Source organism: Mustelus asterias, chromosome 8 (assembly GCF_964213995.1).
Source record: "Mustelus asterias chromosome 8, sMusAst1.hap1.1, whole genome shotgun sequence".
NCBI lineage: Eukaryota > Metazoa > Chordata > Chondrichthyes > Carcharhiniformes > Triakidae > Mustelus > Mustelus asterias.
In genome coordinates, this window is record NC_135808.1 from 77,942,044 (window position 1) to 77,957,886 (window position 15,843).

The 15,843-nt window shown below is 41.8% G+C and overlaps 1 protein-coding gene across 1 annotated transcript in view; it reads right to left on the reverse strand.

The window, feature by feature from the left end:
- Nucleotides 1-15,843, reverse strand: part of soat1 (sterol O-acyltransferase 1) — a 66,937-nt gene that overhangs the window by 18,895 nt on the left and 32,199 nt on the right. The window contains exons 3-4 of the mRNA XM_078218301.1: nt 15,515-15,573; nt 2,752-2,900 (exon numbers count right to left, since the gene is read on the reverse strand). Of these exons, the coding sequence (XP_078074427.1) occupies nt 2,752-2,900; nt 15,515-15,573 (208 nt within the window). The remainder of the gene's footprint in view (nt 1-2,751; nt 2,901-15,514; nt 15,574-15,843) is intronic.

Consider the following 15,843-nt stretch of genomic DNA (forward strand, 5'->3'; position numbering starts at 1 on the left):
GTCCTACCATACCCAGTCATGAACGGTGGTGGCCAATTAAACAATGAACTGCAGGAGGAGGCTCCACAAACATTCCCATCCTCAATGATGGAGGAGCTCAGCACAAGTGCAAAAGTAAGGCTGAAGATTCACAATAGCTTCAGCCAGAAGTGCTGACTGGATCATCCATCTTGGCCTTGTCCAGAGGTTCCCAGTAGCACAGATACCAGTCTTCAGCCAATTCAATTCACTCCACATGATATCAAGTGTTATGATTACAGTTCATGTTATAATTGGACTGGAAGATCCCAGATTGGAACCTGAACTTAAAAGACCATCATTTTTACTCTTTTTTAAAAGATGGAGGGCGTGTTACATGACTGCTAATTAGTTTTAACATTTATTCAACATGAAAAAGTTCATTATGATGCAATACTCGTTTAGTCCCGTATTAGCTTCACAAAACATATAGATTTTAAGGTTAACACAGGTGACAAAGTATACCCTTGAGTGACAATGTTCTCAGTAACATTCTGTCCCTTTAAACACACAGGCTGGCTGTGGTCAGACACCCTCCACTCAAACAAAAGGCCAATGCCACTCAACCAATTTTCCATCGAGTTCTTTCACAATTCCCCCCAGTTGACCGTTACAAGAGTTCCCAAACTCCACTCCTAAAAGTGACACGCTTTCAAATCCTTTTAAATAATACTTTCCCTCAGCAACTTCCATCAACAATTCGCTTCCAAATTTGACATCTCCCCTTTCAGGTTTCCTTTGGTTTGACTGTTGCACAAACTCTTCACAGCTGCTTTAACTAATCAAATCCCAGACTCCACTAAGATGACACCAAACTTTTGATTTCTCTCTCAAGTCTGCTTTCCCACTCTAAATCTGGTTACTTCAACTGTCTCTTTAATTTAGAATACTATCTGCTTTCCCTGAATTCTCCTGAACAGTGCCTTGTTCAACCTCTTGGGGTCTCTGTTCCCTTCATTCCAATCTTCCAAAGGCATCCTTTCTGTTCTAATTCCCTGGTTGCCTGGACTTTGTCTGCCTTTTTGCAGCCCCCTTATCCTGTCAAACCTTTCTTCTGGAAATGTTCACCCTCCAGCTTCCTATCTCCAACTACAAATGAATTCAGCTAAAATGACACTCAAAAGGCCATCCTACATTAAAAGGTGCTCCCAGTTGCAAAGCAACAAATTAATGCTTTTGCCAGCGGATTTACTTTTCACACTATAGCCTCTCTAAGCACAATGGGAGTACAGTTTGAATGGAGCCAACCCCACACATACAAACAGCATAATTCTAACTATAGGTTTACATTTCTGTTGAAGAAATTCATAGTAAGTTCGAGAAATTTCAAATAATCAGCAATTTAAGTCACTAATAAAGTACCAGCAATAAGTGAAGTGACCTCAGATTAGACGCTCAGTCTAACAGGGGAACTGTCTACATGAAAACAGTATGAACACAGTAAGAGAGATTTAACCAAGTATGAGATTTGAACGAAGGTTTTTGATTGAAACATGTATTTTGGTATTTTAAAATTTATTAGCTGTATTTTTTTTTAAATAACTGTATACTTTAGCCAAAGGCAGGCTGCTGAAAGGGATGATGGGATGAAGCCTTACCAGACAGAACCACATTCTTTGGAACAATGAAACCATAGAATGTGCAAGTTATCAGCAAAAGTTACTAGCAGTAAGATTCTCAGAGCCCCTTTATGAATAGGGTTGTGCATGCTGTCCAGATAAGCCAGGTCTTCTCAGACATGAGAATATCTTGTTCGGCCATTGACTTTTGTAGCTAAGTGTAGCTAAGTGTCAGGTTTTGCTTGGCAATGCAGGAAGAAACATCAGCAATAGGGGGAGGAAGGGTCCGGATGCTACGGACCAATGAAATCTCATGAGATCAGAGGGTAAAATGCAATTGGCTAAAGTATGTGACAGGTATTAACAACAATTGATTTGTATTGAAAATGACTGGTTTGTAACGAATGAAATGAATAATTGATCTGTACAAAGCATTGGAACCTCAGAGCTATTGGAATACTTCAAGGCCTTCTCTTCCAGAGAGGCATTGGACTGCCCAATACTCATTCTCCCATCGATCGTTGGTCAACAAAGATACGTCTTTAACCGAGACACTGGCTTTCATGAGCCTTTGCATTGGCTGAAGTCTTTGGCGATACTTGGCCTCCAGAAAACCCAAGGTTAAACCAAATTTCAACCACACTACTTTGAACATCCATCAACACAAATGCACGGCACTGACACAAATACCAGTTATGAATTATGTGAATTAGACAGTTTGGTGAACCTGAGGTTATTCTCCTCAGAGCAGGAAGGATGAGAGGAAAAGTTGGTAGAGGTGTTAAAAATTAAGTGGAATCTAGACAGTAGATAGCTGGTAACTGTTCCCATTGACAGGTTTGAGAACCAGAGGACACCAATTTAAGTTCATTGTGAATAGAACAAAAAGCAAGATGAGGAAAATCGATTATGATCAGGAATGCTCTAACCAAAAGGGTGGTGGGGGCAACTTCAATCATGGTTTTCAAAGGGAACTAGATAAATGCACAAAGGGAAATAATATACAATGTTGTGGGGAAAGGGGAGGATAATAGGACTTGCCAAGTTGCTCATGCAGAAAGCTATCAAGGACTGGATGGGTCAAACGGCAGCCTTCTGTGCTGTTGTATGACCCCTTAACTTTTGATGTGACCTCTACAAGCAACAATAGTATATATGCTCCTTAATTCCTTACCTGTGAGCCACAGTTGACTGCTCTTTATTCACTGATGAACTTAAGAAAGGAGAATCAGAGGAGTCCAGGGTGGTTGATTCATCGATCAGATTATCCACAAAATGGTTAAATTGAAAATCAAACTGCTTCAACAGGTCTGTCTTCATTTGCTATATTAAAAAGTTAAAAATGGAACATGTCAATAAATAGAATGCGTATGGTTTTAATGTAATAAAACTTCGCAGGTGTGTTATAAAGGAATATTTGACACGAGTCAAAAAAGACAATATTAAGGAAAATGGGCAAAAATTTTCCCGCAGTTAAGTTTCAAGGAATGTCTTAAATGAGAGCTAAAGGCAGAGAGGATTAGGGAGAGAAATGCAGAGCTTAGCATTTCAGCAGCAGTGAAGCAATTAAAATCGGGGATGACCACAAGGCTAGAATTCGCTAAATACGGTTATCTCAAGGTTCTGGGGCTGGCAGAGATTAGCTAAAGGGAGGGCAAGGCACAGATAAATATGAAAAGGATAAGAATTTTAAACATGAGGTTGTTGCTAAACCATTAGGTCAGCGAGCATAACTTTGTGCAAGAATGGACCAGGACAGAGTTTACAAAGGATAGAGCATGGGAGACCAACCAGAAGTACATTGGAACAGCTAAGTCAAGGAAACAAAAATAACAAATAGTCTCTACATGGAGTGTCGCACGCAGATCAACTGAACCATCATGTGAATATGATAATATACTGTCCACAAATCTTTCCCCTAATTCGGCTAAAGCATACATAGATATTACAGAATTAGCCATGACACTCCAAACAACCAATACATAATTACATCGATACAGCAGCACTATAGTGAGCAAGTTCAGGTTGCATATGGTGACAATTATTTCCAGCCCAGAATCGAAATGATTGGATAATTCCACCAACAATCACAACTGGAGACCACACTCCTGGAAGCATTATGCATTAATTCCCTACTAACTTAATTTTGCTGCCAAGATCACCCTTCTTTAAGCGAGAGATGTTCTTATATTTCCAGTCACGAATACTGCTGCAGTTCACTTGGACACCGGAAAGTTGCTACAGCAGTCAGTGTGTGTTTATGTAGACCCTGTTGAGTAAACAGAAGTTCACTGCGAGTCCAGCCACATATCCCACCCAGTTCCAACTCGGGGGCAAGTTTGAATGACCACTTATAGTCAACACTCAGAATGAGTAATATCACAAGACTTCAACCTGCATCAGTCATTTCCTGCAGATAGAGGAGATAACAGATGCTATAATTGGAACAATTTTTCTCTTCACAATCCATACCCTCACTTCTGAGTCAGGAGGACTTTAGCGCAAGAGGGTTGGAGTACAAGAATAAAAAAGTCTTGCTACAGTTACACAGGTCTTTGGTGAGACCACAGTTGGAATAGTGTGTATTTTGGTCTTTGCATTTAACAAAGGATATACTTGCATTGGAGGCAACAAAGCAAAGTTCCACAAAATTGGTCCCTGGGATGAGGAGATTGTCCTACAATGAGATGCTGAATAAATTGAGCTAACGTTCTCTGGTGTTTAGAAGAATGAGAGGCAGTCTCACTGAAATCGCATTCCAAGCTCACGAATGACACTAAGCCAGGTGAGAATGCATATTGCGAGCAAGCTGCAAAGCAGTTTGAAAGGGATTTTAGCAGACTGTGAGTGGGCAAGAACATAGAATATAATAACAAAGAACAAAGAACAGTACAGCACAGGAAACAGGCCCTTCGGCCCTCCGAGCCTGTGCCGCTCCTTGGTCCAACTAGACCAATTGTTTGTATCCCTCCATTCCCAGGCTGCTCATGTGACTATCCAGGTAAGTCTTAAACGATGTCAGCGTGCCTGCCTCCACCACCCTACTTGGCAGCGCATTCCAGGCCCCCACCACCCTCTGTGTAAAAAACGTCCCTCTGATATCTGAGTTATACTTCGCCCCTCTCAGCTTGAGCCCGTGACCCCTCGTGATCGTCACCTCCGACCTGGGAAAAAGCTTCCCACTGTTCACCCTATCTATACCCTTCATAATCTTATACACCTCTATTAGATCTCCCCTCATTCTCCGTCTTTCCAGGGAGAACAACCCCAGTTTACCCAATCTCTCCTCATAGCTAAGACCCTCCATACCAGGCAACATCCTGGTAAACCTTCTCTGCACTCTCTCTAACGCCTCCACGTCCTTCTGGTAGTGCGGCGACCAGAACTGGACGCAGTACTCCAAATGTGGCCTAACCAGTGTTCTATACAGCTGCATCATCAGACTCCAGCTTTTATACTCTATACCCCGTCCTATAAAGGCAAGCATACCATATGCCTTCTTCACCACCTTCTCCACCTGTGTGGAATGTGGAAAAACATGAGTTTATCCACTTTGGTGGGAGGAACAATGTGCAGAGTATTTCTTATACAAGAGATTAGAAAGAGTAGATATACAAAGGGAACTCATTGTCTTTGTCAATGAGTCACTGAAAGCTAACATGCAGGTGCAGGAAGCAACTAGGAAGGACTACATTAGGTTACATTAGAGTGCAGCAGTGGCGAGGTCTTACTTCAATTGTATATAACAATGGTGGGCAAACTGTGACCCAGGGGCCACAGAAAGGTTCTGACTGCGGCCCACAAGACATTTTTATTGACTGTTCCCACTGCAGAATCGCCACATTCTGCTGGTTTCCATCCACGCAACTTTTTTCCTGCCAGCATAACTGAAGTGATACACACAAAGTAAGGTCATATGAAGTGAGGTGTGTGTTGATTGCACACAACACTGAGAACACCATGCACTCCCTCTGCATCCAATTAAGTATAAATACATCTTTTGTTTTTACCACCTGAAGTTGATGACAGTTCGACTAATGTACACATTTTTCGATAACTTATGAAATGTTCGGTATGTATTAAACGCATTCAGTCTTATTCAAGGGTCACTGAGTAAACATGCCCGTTTTCAATCTTGCGACCCATCAAGTTGAAGGAAGGAAGGTCACTCATGTGGCCCACGCACTAGTTTAGATTGCCCACCACTGGTATAGAACCTTGGTTAGATTGCATCTGAAGCACAGAGCAATTTTGGTCTTCTTATCTTGAAGATTCATCAGACTTGTTCCCAGGATGGTGTTACTGTCTTATGAAGAGGACTTGCATTAATTATAACTTTGAAAAATGAGGGGTGATCTCACTGAAGCCTACAAAATATTTAAAAGGATAGACAGAGTAGATGCAGAAAAGATGTTTCCCCAGGTTGGGGAATCTAGAACCAAGGACAATTTCAAAAGAAGTGGGGGAGACACTTGGGATCAAGATGAGAGGAGAAATACTTTTAATCTGGGGTAGAGAATTCCAAAGATTCACAACCCTCTCTGAGATGTGGAAGCTCAGTCATTGGGTATGTTTAAAACAGAGATTGATAGATGTAAAGGGATATGGGGATAGTGCGATAAAGAGATATTGAAGTCGTAATCATACTGAATGGCACAGGAAACTCAATAGCCGAATGGCCTATTCCTGCTCATATGTTCCCACGAAACCAACAAAATCCTGAAGGGGCTTGACATGGTAAGCAGAGATTTTTTCCACTGGTCAGGGAATCTAAAATACGTGAGCACAGTCTTGGTTTAAGGGGCCAATCATTTAGGACAGATGAGGAATAATTTCTTCACTCAAAGGGTTGTGAATCATTGAAATTCTCTACCCCAAAGGGTTGTGAATGCTCTACCATTGAATATATTCAAGGCTGGGATTGACAGATATTTGGTTTCTTCGGGAATTAATGGATATGGGAAGTGAGTGGGGAAAATAGAGTTGAAGCCAGAGATGAGCAATGTTCGTCTTGAATGACAAAGCAGGCTTGATGAGCCAAGTAGTCTACTCCTGTGCCTATTTGTGATGTTAATATATTACCCTCAACCCTATTAGCTCTTATCTTACATGTTAATCTTATATGTGGCACTTACTGAATGCCTTGTGGAAGTCAAACTATACTACATTTGCTGGTTCTGCTTTATCTACCCAACAAGTTAAAAGTCAAGCAGCTCAGAGAAGGTTCACAGTCAGATTGTTGGGGGTAAAAGGATTGTCACGTGAAGAAAGCTTGAGCAGGTTGGGCTGAAACTCATTGGAGTTTAGAAGAATGAGAGGTGATCTTATTGAAAGTAAAGATTCCAAAGGGGGCTTGACATTGTTGATGCAAAGAGGATGTTTCCCCTCATGATCGTGATCTCGGGCATAGTTTCAAAATAAGGGTTCTCCCACTTCAGATGGCAATGAGGAGAAGTTTTTTTCTGAGGCCCATTGGGAAAGATAATTCCAAAGGCTAATGAGCAGTAGAAGCTGAGTTATCAAACATATTCAAGGCTCAAGTTAGATTTTGATGAGGAAGGAAAATCAAGGGCTATGCAGTAGGGAGAGGTGCACCAAAGTGCAGTTAAAGCCACAAACAGTTCAGCCAAGATCTTATTGAATAGAAGAGCAGGCGCAATGAGCTGAATGGCCTGCTACTAATTCCGACCATTTATTTCTTGGAATTTGCCGACTTCCAAGAATCTCAGATAATTTGGAAAATCATAACCAGTGCATCTACCATCTCTTTCAGAGAATCAGAGGATCTAGGCCATCAGGTCCTGGGGATGTCAGCTTTGAGTATCTTAAGTTTCTTTAATATTTTTCTCTCTGATGTCAATTACCTTGCATTCCTCACTCTATGTCCGCTATATGATTAGTGCTTTCTACAATGACGACGACAAAAGCATTTATTCAATGTCTCTACCACTTCCACTTCCTCCATGATAATTTCACATGTTGCAAGAAAATAGCATCTCACTGAAGACTGGAAGTTGAACAAGCAGTCTAACAGCACAGCGGAGTTGAATTGGTCAAGTTGGAGTGGAGGTAGAACTGTATCATTATGGTACATGTGAAAACTTCCATGTATTGACATGGCATGGCTTAGAGATAACACCACATGCATGTGAGGAAAAGGGGACTAAGGATAATTTTTTGGTGCACAGAACAATAGAACAGGGATACAAATTCCACTTATCAATTACAGTAATAAAGGTTCTAATTGACTTCCAGCAATATATGCACAATTTCACAACTCCATAATCTGTAGGACATAGAAGCACATACAAGAATACTTTTGGAAGCACATCTCAGGAAAGCATACAGTAAAAGTAGACTTCTTTCAAGAGCCAAGAGAAAATCTGGTCCAAGTTGGGGGGAAAATGATTGAAGATTTAAAATATTCTGTCAAATACAATAAACTGGTGATGCATGGTGAAGTACTGTTACAAACTTATCAAATATTGCGCATGCTGAATTGTTTTTGTTGTAATACTCTGCAAAATTAGCTGTTATAAATCTAATACTGTATACGACAAACACTGTCTATAGTTAACTTCCGGAACCAGAAAAGCTGGAACTGCGCCCTCTTCCAGCAGGGGATTTGACAAGGAACAAGCAGAGACACATACAGTACAGAGCAAATCATTGCAACACCAACATGTGACCAGGTTGAGCCACAAAGATGTCACAAGCCCCACACACAGAATCACGAGTCTGAGACAAGAATTATTTTGCTTGTTGAAAGGTACAGAAATTTTAAGTCAGACAGAAGACCTGGATATCTTTTAGATGCAGACCTGAGGGAAACGTGAAATCTAACAACTGTGGTATGAAGATATTTATCTTCTATGCCACACAACTTTGAAATAATTAGAGTTAAAGTGGTCTAGGAATAATGGGATGCCCGACAAAGTTGTGAAAGTGAAAATGTTAGTTTAATGTAGGATAAAGTCTCTGGATGTACAAGTTCATAGACTTTTTCATCCATGTATCATAGAATCCCTACAATGCAGGTGGTGGCCATTTGGCCCATCGAGTCTGCACCGACCACAATCCCACCCAGGCCCTATCCCTATAACCACATTTATTTACCCTGCTAACCCCCAGACACCAAGGGTCAATTTAGCATGGCCAATCAACCTAACCTGCACGTCTTTATACTGTGGGAGGAAGCCAGAGCACCCAGTGGGAACCCACGCAGACACGGGGAGAATGTGCAAACTCCAGTGACCCAAGGCCAGAATAGAACTCAGGTCCCTGGAGCTGCGAGGCAGCAGTGTTAACCACTGTGCCACCGTGCTGTCCTGTCATTTATCATGAAATGTTTTTTAACTGGAGCCTTTGTTCCCCTCCGCTTCCACCGCAACTTCATCTGCAACAGGAAATGGAGACAGCAATTGAAAAAAAGAGAGAACTATGTTAAGGTCAATGATACAAATAGCAATGGCCGTGAATGCGTGCTTCCTGTTGGACCATAGCATCAGACTTCTTTCAAAGAAAAAGCATTAAAGAATTATCAACAAGTTTTCTGCAGTCCAAATCTGATGCTTTTTGGACATTTATTACAAGCAGGACAATGAGCCTTTGAAGATTCAAGTTGTCAGAAGTCCCCATGTCAGAATGATAAGCATGTTGAGGCTTCATTAGCAAAAGGCACAAGAGATCCTCTCTCACAACTTGAACCATATAATCTTATAGCACAAGAGGAAACTATTTGGCCCATCATGCCTGTTCTGGCTCTTTGAAAGAGCTGTCTAATGTAAAGTGCACCCACCTTTTCCCCCCATAAATGTACAAAGTAGTTGTCTACAAGGTGATTGCAATGGTTTAGCTTTACTACCTTGTTCTTGTATTCAGTGCCCTATGATACTGTGCCTTTAAGAAAAGCATTTGGATCCTGTTTCGTGCAGTATCAGTTTAGTGGATTGTTTTATTATCAATGCTATTTTGTCTGTATCTGGCAGCCCTCTGTTGTTACTGCAGCAACATAATTGCTCCTAATTGCTAGGGTGTTTGTTTTAATCTGAGCTAATGCTGTTCTGCTGTTTTTAGTGTCTTGTCCTGGGGTTTTGCAACATAGGACTTAATTAGATAGATTGACCAGAAAATCAGGTGACTGGGTGGAACTAGGCTTACACAGAGGAATCAAGCTCAGTTGCTTTTTGGGAGCGAGAGAAAGACTCAGGGCTGCTGGTTCTTAAGTCTGGGGATCTACTAGAGACTATGTTTATTTCTCTGGAGCTCTGCTTCTCTGGAAACTGCAGTAGCGATCTCTGTCCAGGGCTGTTAAATTTCCAGAGGCTGGAAATCTAGCATCCATGTGAGCATATCGGTGCTAACTGATTCTAAAGAGGAGATTGATGTCCATGGGGGATACGGCTTACATTGGAACTACAGAGATAGCTAGCTGTTAAGAATTATAACTTGTCATGTTTAAGTATTTAATTTGGTAAAAGTTGTGATACTTATTTTTGTTATATTGTAACTGTGGTCTTAAAAGAAAGCTTGTTTTCATAAAATGGGTCAATTGAATCATTTGGGCGGCACGGTGGCACATTGGTTAGCAATGCTGCCTCACAGCACCAGAGACCAGAGTTCAACTTGAGCCTCGGGTCACTGTCTGCGAGGAGTCTGCAGGTTCTCCCCGTGTCTGCATGCGTTTCCTCTGGGTGCTCTGGTTTCCTCCCACAGTCCGAAGATGTGCGGGTTAGTTTGATTGACCATGCTAAATTGACCCTAGTGTCAGGGGGATTAGCAGAGTAAATATGTGGTGTTACGGGAATAGGGCCTGGGTGGGACTGTGGTCAGTGCAAACTCGAATGGCCTCCTTCTGCACTGTAGGGATTCTATGGATTCTATACCTGGAGCCAAATACCTCATGCCAAAATTCTAAATGTTCGCGTCTAGGTTAACTTCACAACATACCTTGGGAGTTTCTGATCTGGTCCCGAACTGCCCCCATTTACAAATTCAAGTATCACAGACACTTATTCAACTCATCAACATTTCCTGCCATTGAATCAAGATTTACAAACACCAACTCACCTCAAATAGTATAATTTAGATTACAGTCTATCCATGCCATTTCTCCCAAGTACATCACTCACACAAATCCAAATTAATCTGTCCACCAATTTCACCAGTCTATGTTCTCCTAAAATCTTTTACTACTATGTTCACTATTTACTGCATGGCTAAGGTTTGCATGACCAACCAACTTCAGTATTGTACACCCTGTACCCAAGTCCAAATCATTTAAATGCACAATAGGAAAAGTAATGGTCTCAATATAGATCCCTGACGGACCCGAACACATACTTATCCACAGTCAGAAGAATATCCTTTCACCACTTCTGACTAAACCTTAGCCCATATCATATCCACATTACCATTATCATTTTAACACTATGTGCTTCTATTTTCAAAATTACTCTGTCACAAGGTAGTTTAGCAAATACATTTTGCAAGTGCACATACGTCCATTATACCACCTTGATTAAGACTTATTTCAAAGAGCAGATTCAAGTTTGTGAAACATAAATCGCCTTCCACAAATTCATGCTGCCTGCCCCTTATTAACCCATGCTTCAAGTCAGGATTAATTTTGCCCTTGACAATCTCTGGTAGCTATCCCAACACTGATGTTCGGCTGATTGGCTGCAATAGCAAATTTATCTTCTTTTTTTGAACAGGGCTGCATCATTTGCAATCCTCTAGTCCTCTGGAATCATAGGAATATTCAAAGAGGGTTAAAGGATTATAGTCAGAACTTATAGCTCCACCAGAGCTTCCCTCAACAACACAGGATACATTCCAACTGAAACAGATGGCTGCTACCTCCGAGTAATACAAACATATTTAGCACCTCCTTTCTATTTATTTCTAACCTATCCAATATCGCTGTACCTCTAGCTCTACTACAACATTTAGATTCATCCTCTCATTTTGCAAATGGCAAACTTAACAAAGTTAAACCACAGTTTCAGGTTGGATCCACATGCATTTCAGGAAAGCCTCATTCACCTTCATCTGCCCATTAAGGTGTCTCTTCAAAAGTTGACTAAAAAAGATTAATGCAAGCTAGAATATAATGCACATCAATAGAAGAATAGATAGTTCTTAAAAATTTCATGTCCATCCTGCACCAAGTTGAACACATTTTGGAGTTCAGAACAACAAAGTTACTTTGAAGATAGTATTTGGACTATTTTCTTGTTTCTTATCTGACAATGTGCATACAATGACAACCTCTACTTGTCATAGCGGACAAAAATGACGACTGTGGATCAGCACATTTGCAGAGAAAATCAGAAACAGAAAGGTGGGGGTGAAAGAGGCAGGAGTCAAAGCCCAAGGGTCAAATTTGTTTGGCATTGGTCAGCATAGATGCCAGCACTGCTGCACGGATCAATGATATCAGAGAAATCCACAGTCTGCCCAACTTCCTCTCTATTTCTTTGCAACAGTTACTGAGTGCCATTGTACTGTTGAGACATTTTGTCAGCGCTTCTAATTATGCAGTCCTTGAGCAGTCAAGGATTACGATGTACACCCTTCAGCACTCAAATTTTCTGACAGAAAATCTGTTTCTTCGGCCTCAATTTGCTTTCAGGTCTATTTCCAGCACAGAATCAGAGTTTTATAGCACAGAAAGAGGTCCTTCGGCCCATCACATCTGCATCAGTCATCAAGCACCTATCTATTCTAATCCCATTTGCCAGCACTCAAAATACCATAGCATACAAAGGCAGCATGATGCACAGTGGTTAGCACTGTTGCCTCAGCGCCAGGGACCCAGGTTTGAGTCTCAGCTTGGGTCACTGTCTGTGTGGAGTTTGCACGTTCTCCCCATGTCTGCGTGGGTTTCCTCCAGGTGCTCCAGTTTCCTCCCACAGTCTGCAAGACGCGTTGATTAGGTGCATTGACCTGAACAGATACCGGAGTGTGGCGACTAGGGGAATTTCACGGTAACTTCATTGCAGTGTTAATGTAAGCCTTACTTATAACTAATAAATAAACTTTAAATTTCTAAATGCTTCTTAAATGTGAGGATTCCTGCCTCTACCATCCTTTATTGCAGAGCGTTCCAGATTCCCACCATCCTCTGGGTGGGAATGCTTTTCCTCAAATTCCTTCTAAATCTCCTGCCACCTGGTTATTGACTCCTCTAAGGGGAAAAGTTTCTCCCTACCTACGTTCTTCATAATTTTGAACATTTCAATCAGGTTCCCCCTCAGCCTTCTGTGCTTGAAGAAAACCAACCCCCGCCCAACCAACCTCTCTCCATAGCTGAAACCCTCCAGCCCAGGCAACATCCTGGCAGAAGAGACCTTATTCTTAAAGAGGTGCAAGTGTCTCTTTTTGAATCAGGTAGGGGGAACGAAGTGCTTTTTCCTCCTTAGAACTATCGTATGTTGTCACGGATTTCAATCAGCCTCACATTCATACTGTCAAGTCAACAAGACAGAGAAAATTTGGCTGTGTTCACATTCCAGCTACAGACATCTAACCAATGAAGTAACCATTTTTGCAATGTAAACATTTAAGCTGAAGTTTTAACAGAAGAGTACTCATGAGAAATGTCCTTACTCAATAGTGAAAATGTGGAAATAACTATCACGTGTGGTTCACAGGAATAGCGCAGATATATTTAGAAAAGTACATGAAGAAAGGATATATTAAGAGGGTGAAATGAGCTGAATTGAATGGAAGGACATTTGTGGAAAATATCAGCAGAGACAAGTTGGGACTGACTTCAGGATCCCTACAGTGCAGGAGGCCGCCATTTGGTCGATCAAGTCTGCACCAGAGTATCTTACCCAGGCCCCCCAGCTCTGCCCTGTCCCCATAACCCCATGCACATACCATGGCTAATCCATCTAACCTAAACATCTTTGGACTATGGGTGGAAACCGGAGCAATCCGGAGGAAACCCACGTAGACACAGGAAGAATGTGTGTGTTGGGTTTGCACTGTCACCCAAGGCCGGAATCGAACCCAGGTCCCTGGCCCTGAGGCAGCAGTGCTAACCACTGTGCCACCATGCCAACCTCTTCCCGTCCTGCAAATTTCATGCACCATATTTATAGTGATGGACTGAGCAAGTCAAAATTAGTGACTATGGCAGATAAAACTATTTTCAACATTGATTAGCAAGTAATATTCAAACTACACAAGTGGGCAATAGCCATCTCCAAACACCTCCCCTTGACAATTAATGGCATTACCATAGCTGATATCTTCACTATCAACAACTTGTGAGTCGCCATTGACTAGAAACTGAACTGATTATAAATGTTGTGGCTAGAAGAGGTCAGAGGTTGGAAGATTTGCAGGAATTAATGCACTTCCTGACTTTTGAGAGCCTGTCCATCATCTACAATGCAAAAGTCAACACTTCCACTTGCCTGGATGAACGGTGCTCCAACAAGCTTGACGCTACCCAGGAGAAAGCAGCCCACTTGACTGCTTATGGATGGGATGCCATTCTTTCCCTCCACCACTGACACACAGTGGTAACAGCATGTACCATCTACAAGACACTGCAGCAACTCCAAGGCCCCTTCAACAGCACCTTCCAATCCCATGACCCCTACCACTGAGAAGGACAAGGGCAGGAGACACATGGGAACACTGCTACCTGGAAGTTCCTCGACAAGCCACATACTGCGTGACTGTTCCTTCACTGCTGTGGGTCAAAATTCTGGATCACAGCAAATCCAGCACTCTGATGGATAAACCAGAAGGACTACAGCAGTCCGAAGCAGCAGCTCACCGCCACCTCCTCGACGGGAATCAGGAATTGACAACACATGCCAGCCTCGCCAGTGATACTCTCATCCCATCAACAGAATTGTTAAAAAATCAACCCACGTCATGGAAAAAAAACACAACCTTTGTGATGGCAAGTAGCAGCATCTATAAAGAATAGATGAACATGAGCTTCGGAGGCAGAGATCACTGAAGCAAACACTGGGTTCAGCACTGACATTTGTACAATATTTTAATACCACAGAGATTAAATGCAATGGTTTGTGGCTCTGGGTGACCCCAGAAACCGACACTACCTGAAGACAATTTAAACGTTGAAATAACAGATACTGCCACCCACAGCCTCCAATATCCTTGATGATCACAGAACTTTTGTTTGCCTGTCTAGAAGGAGATGCAGTACAAATACACGACCACAGAATAGAACCATAGAATCCCTAGTGTAGGAGACCGCTATTCAGCCCATCAAGTCTTCACTGACTCTCCAAGAAAGCATCTTATCCAAGCCCACCTCTCCGCCACATCCCCACATATTTACACCACACATCCCCCTAACCTACAAATCTTGGGACACTAAGGGCCAATTTAACACTGCCAATCCATCTAACCTGCACAACTTCGGAGTGTGGGAGCAAACCGGGGCACCCGGAGGAAACCCATGCAGACACAGGGAGAACATACAAACTCTACACAGTCACCCAAAGCCGGAATTGAACCCGCTGAGAGGTAGCAGTGCTAAGCACTGTGCCACCATGCTGCCTCTACGACCACTGCACATTCTCAACACTATGGTCACTTCTGAATTTTATTTTGCACCGGACTGTTTTTACAGCTTCTCAATCATTAACAGTATGACAACAAAACAAACCTCAATGCTTTGTGTATGTGACTGCATTTATTGAAAAGCCACTTGCTTGAAGAACTGAAACAACTTTCAACACATAATACTGTACTTGGAACATCAGAAAATGAACAAATTCATTTAACAACATTGAATTACCCAAACCTAGAAACAGCAAATCTGAACACAACTGGCTAAGCAAAGTCATGGATATTTGCATTAAATTTTCCTGGTGAAAGGGAAAACAGTTAAAAGTCAACTATGTTGGAACTCCGTTTAATCAAGGTATTGGAAAGCTTACCTCAGCCTTTTGCTTGAGCTGCATCTTTTTACTGATCACATGCTCAGCATCTATTCTTCCTGAAAGGAAACAAAAATACTTTTAAAAAAAAACTCAAGTGAGTTTCACCAGAAAAGATTGAATTGTGAAGCGGAGGGAGCGAAAGGACATGCTGTTCAGAGTAGTTGAAACAATTCAAGTGCAAAACAAACAATATTTCCAACTAAATTTCAGAAAATATTCTCTGCAATTGTGTCTTTCTGCCTTTCCATATCTAATGCTGCCTGCTCCACTGCCAGTTTTTTTTGCACGTCCAATTCTAAATAATGGCCTTTTAAGTGTAATGAATT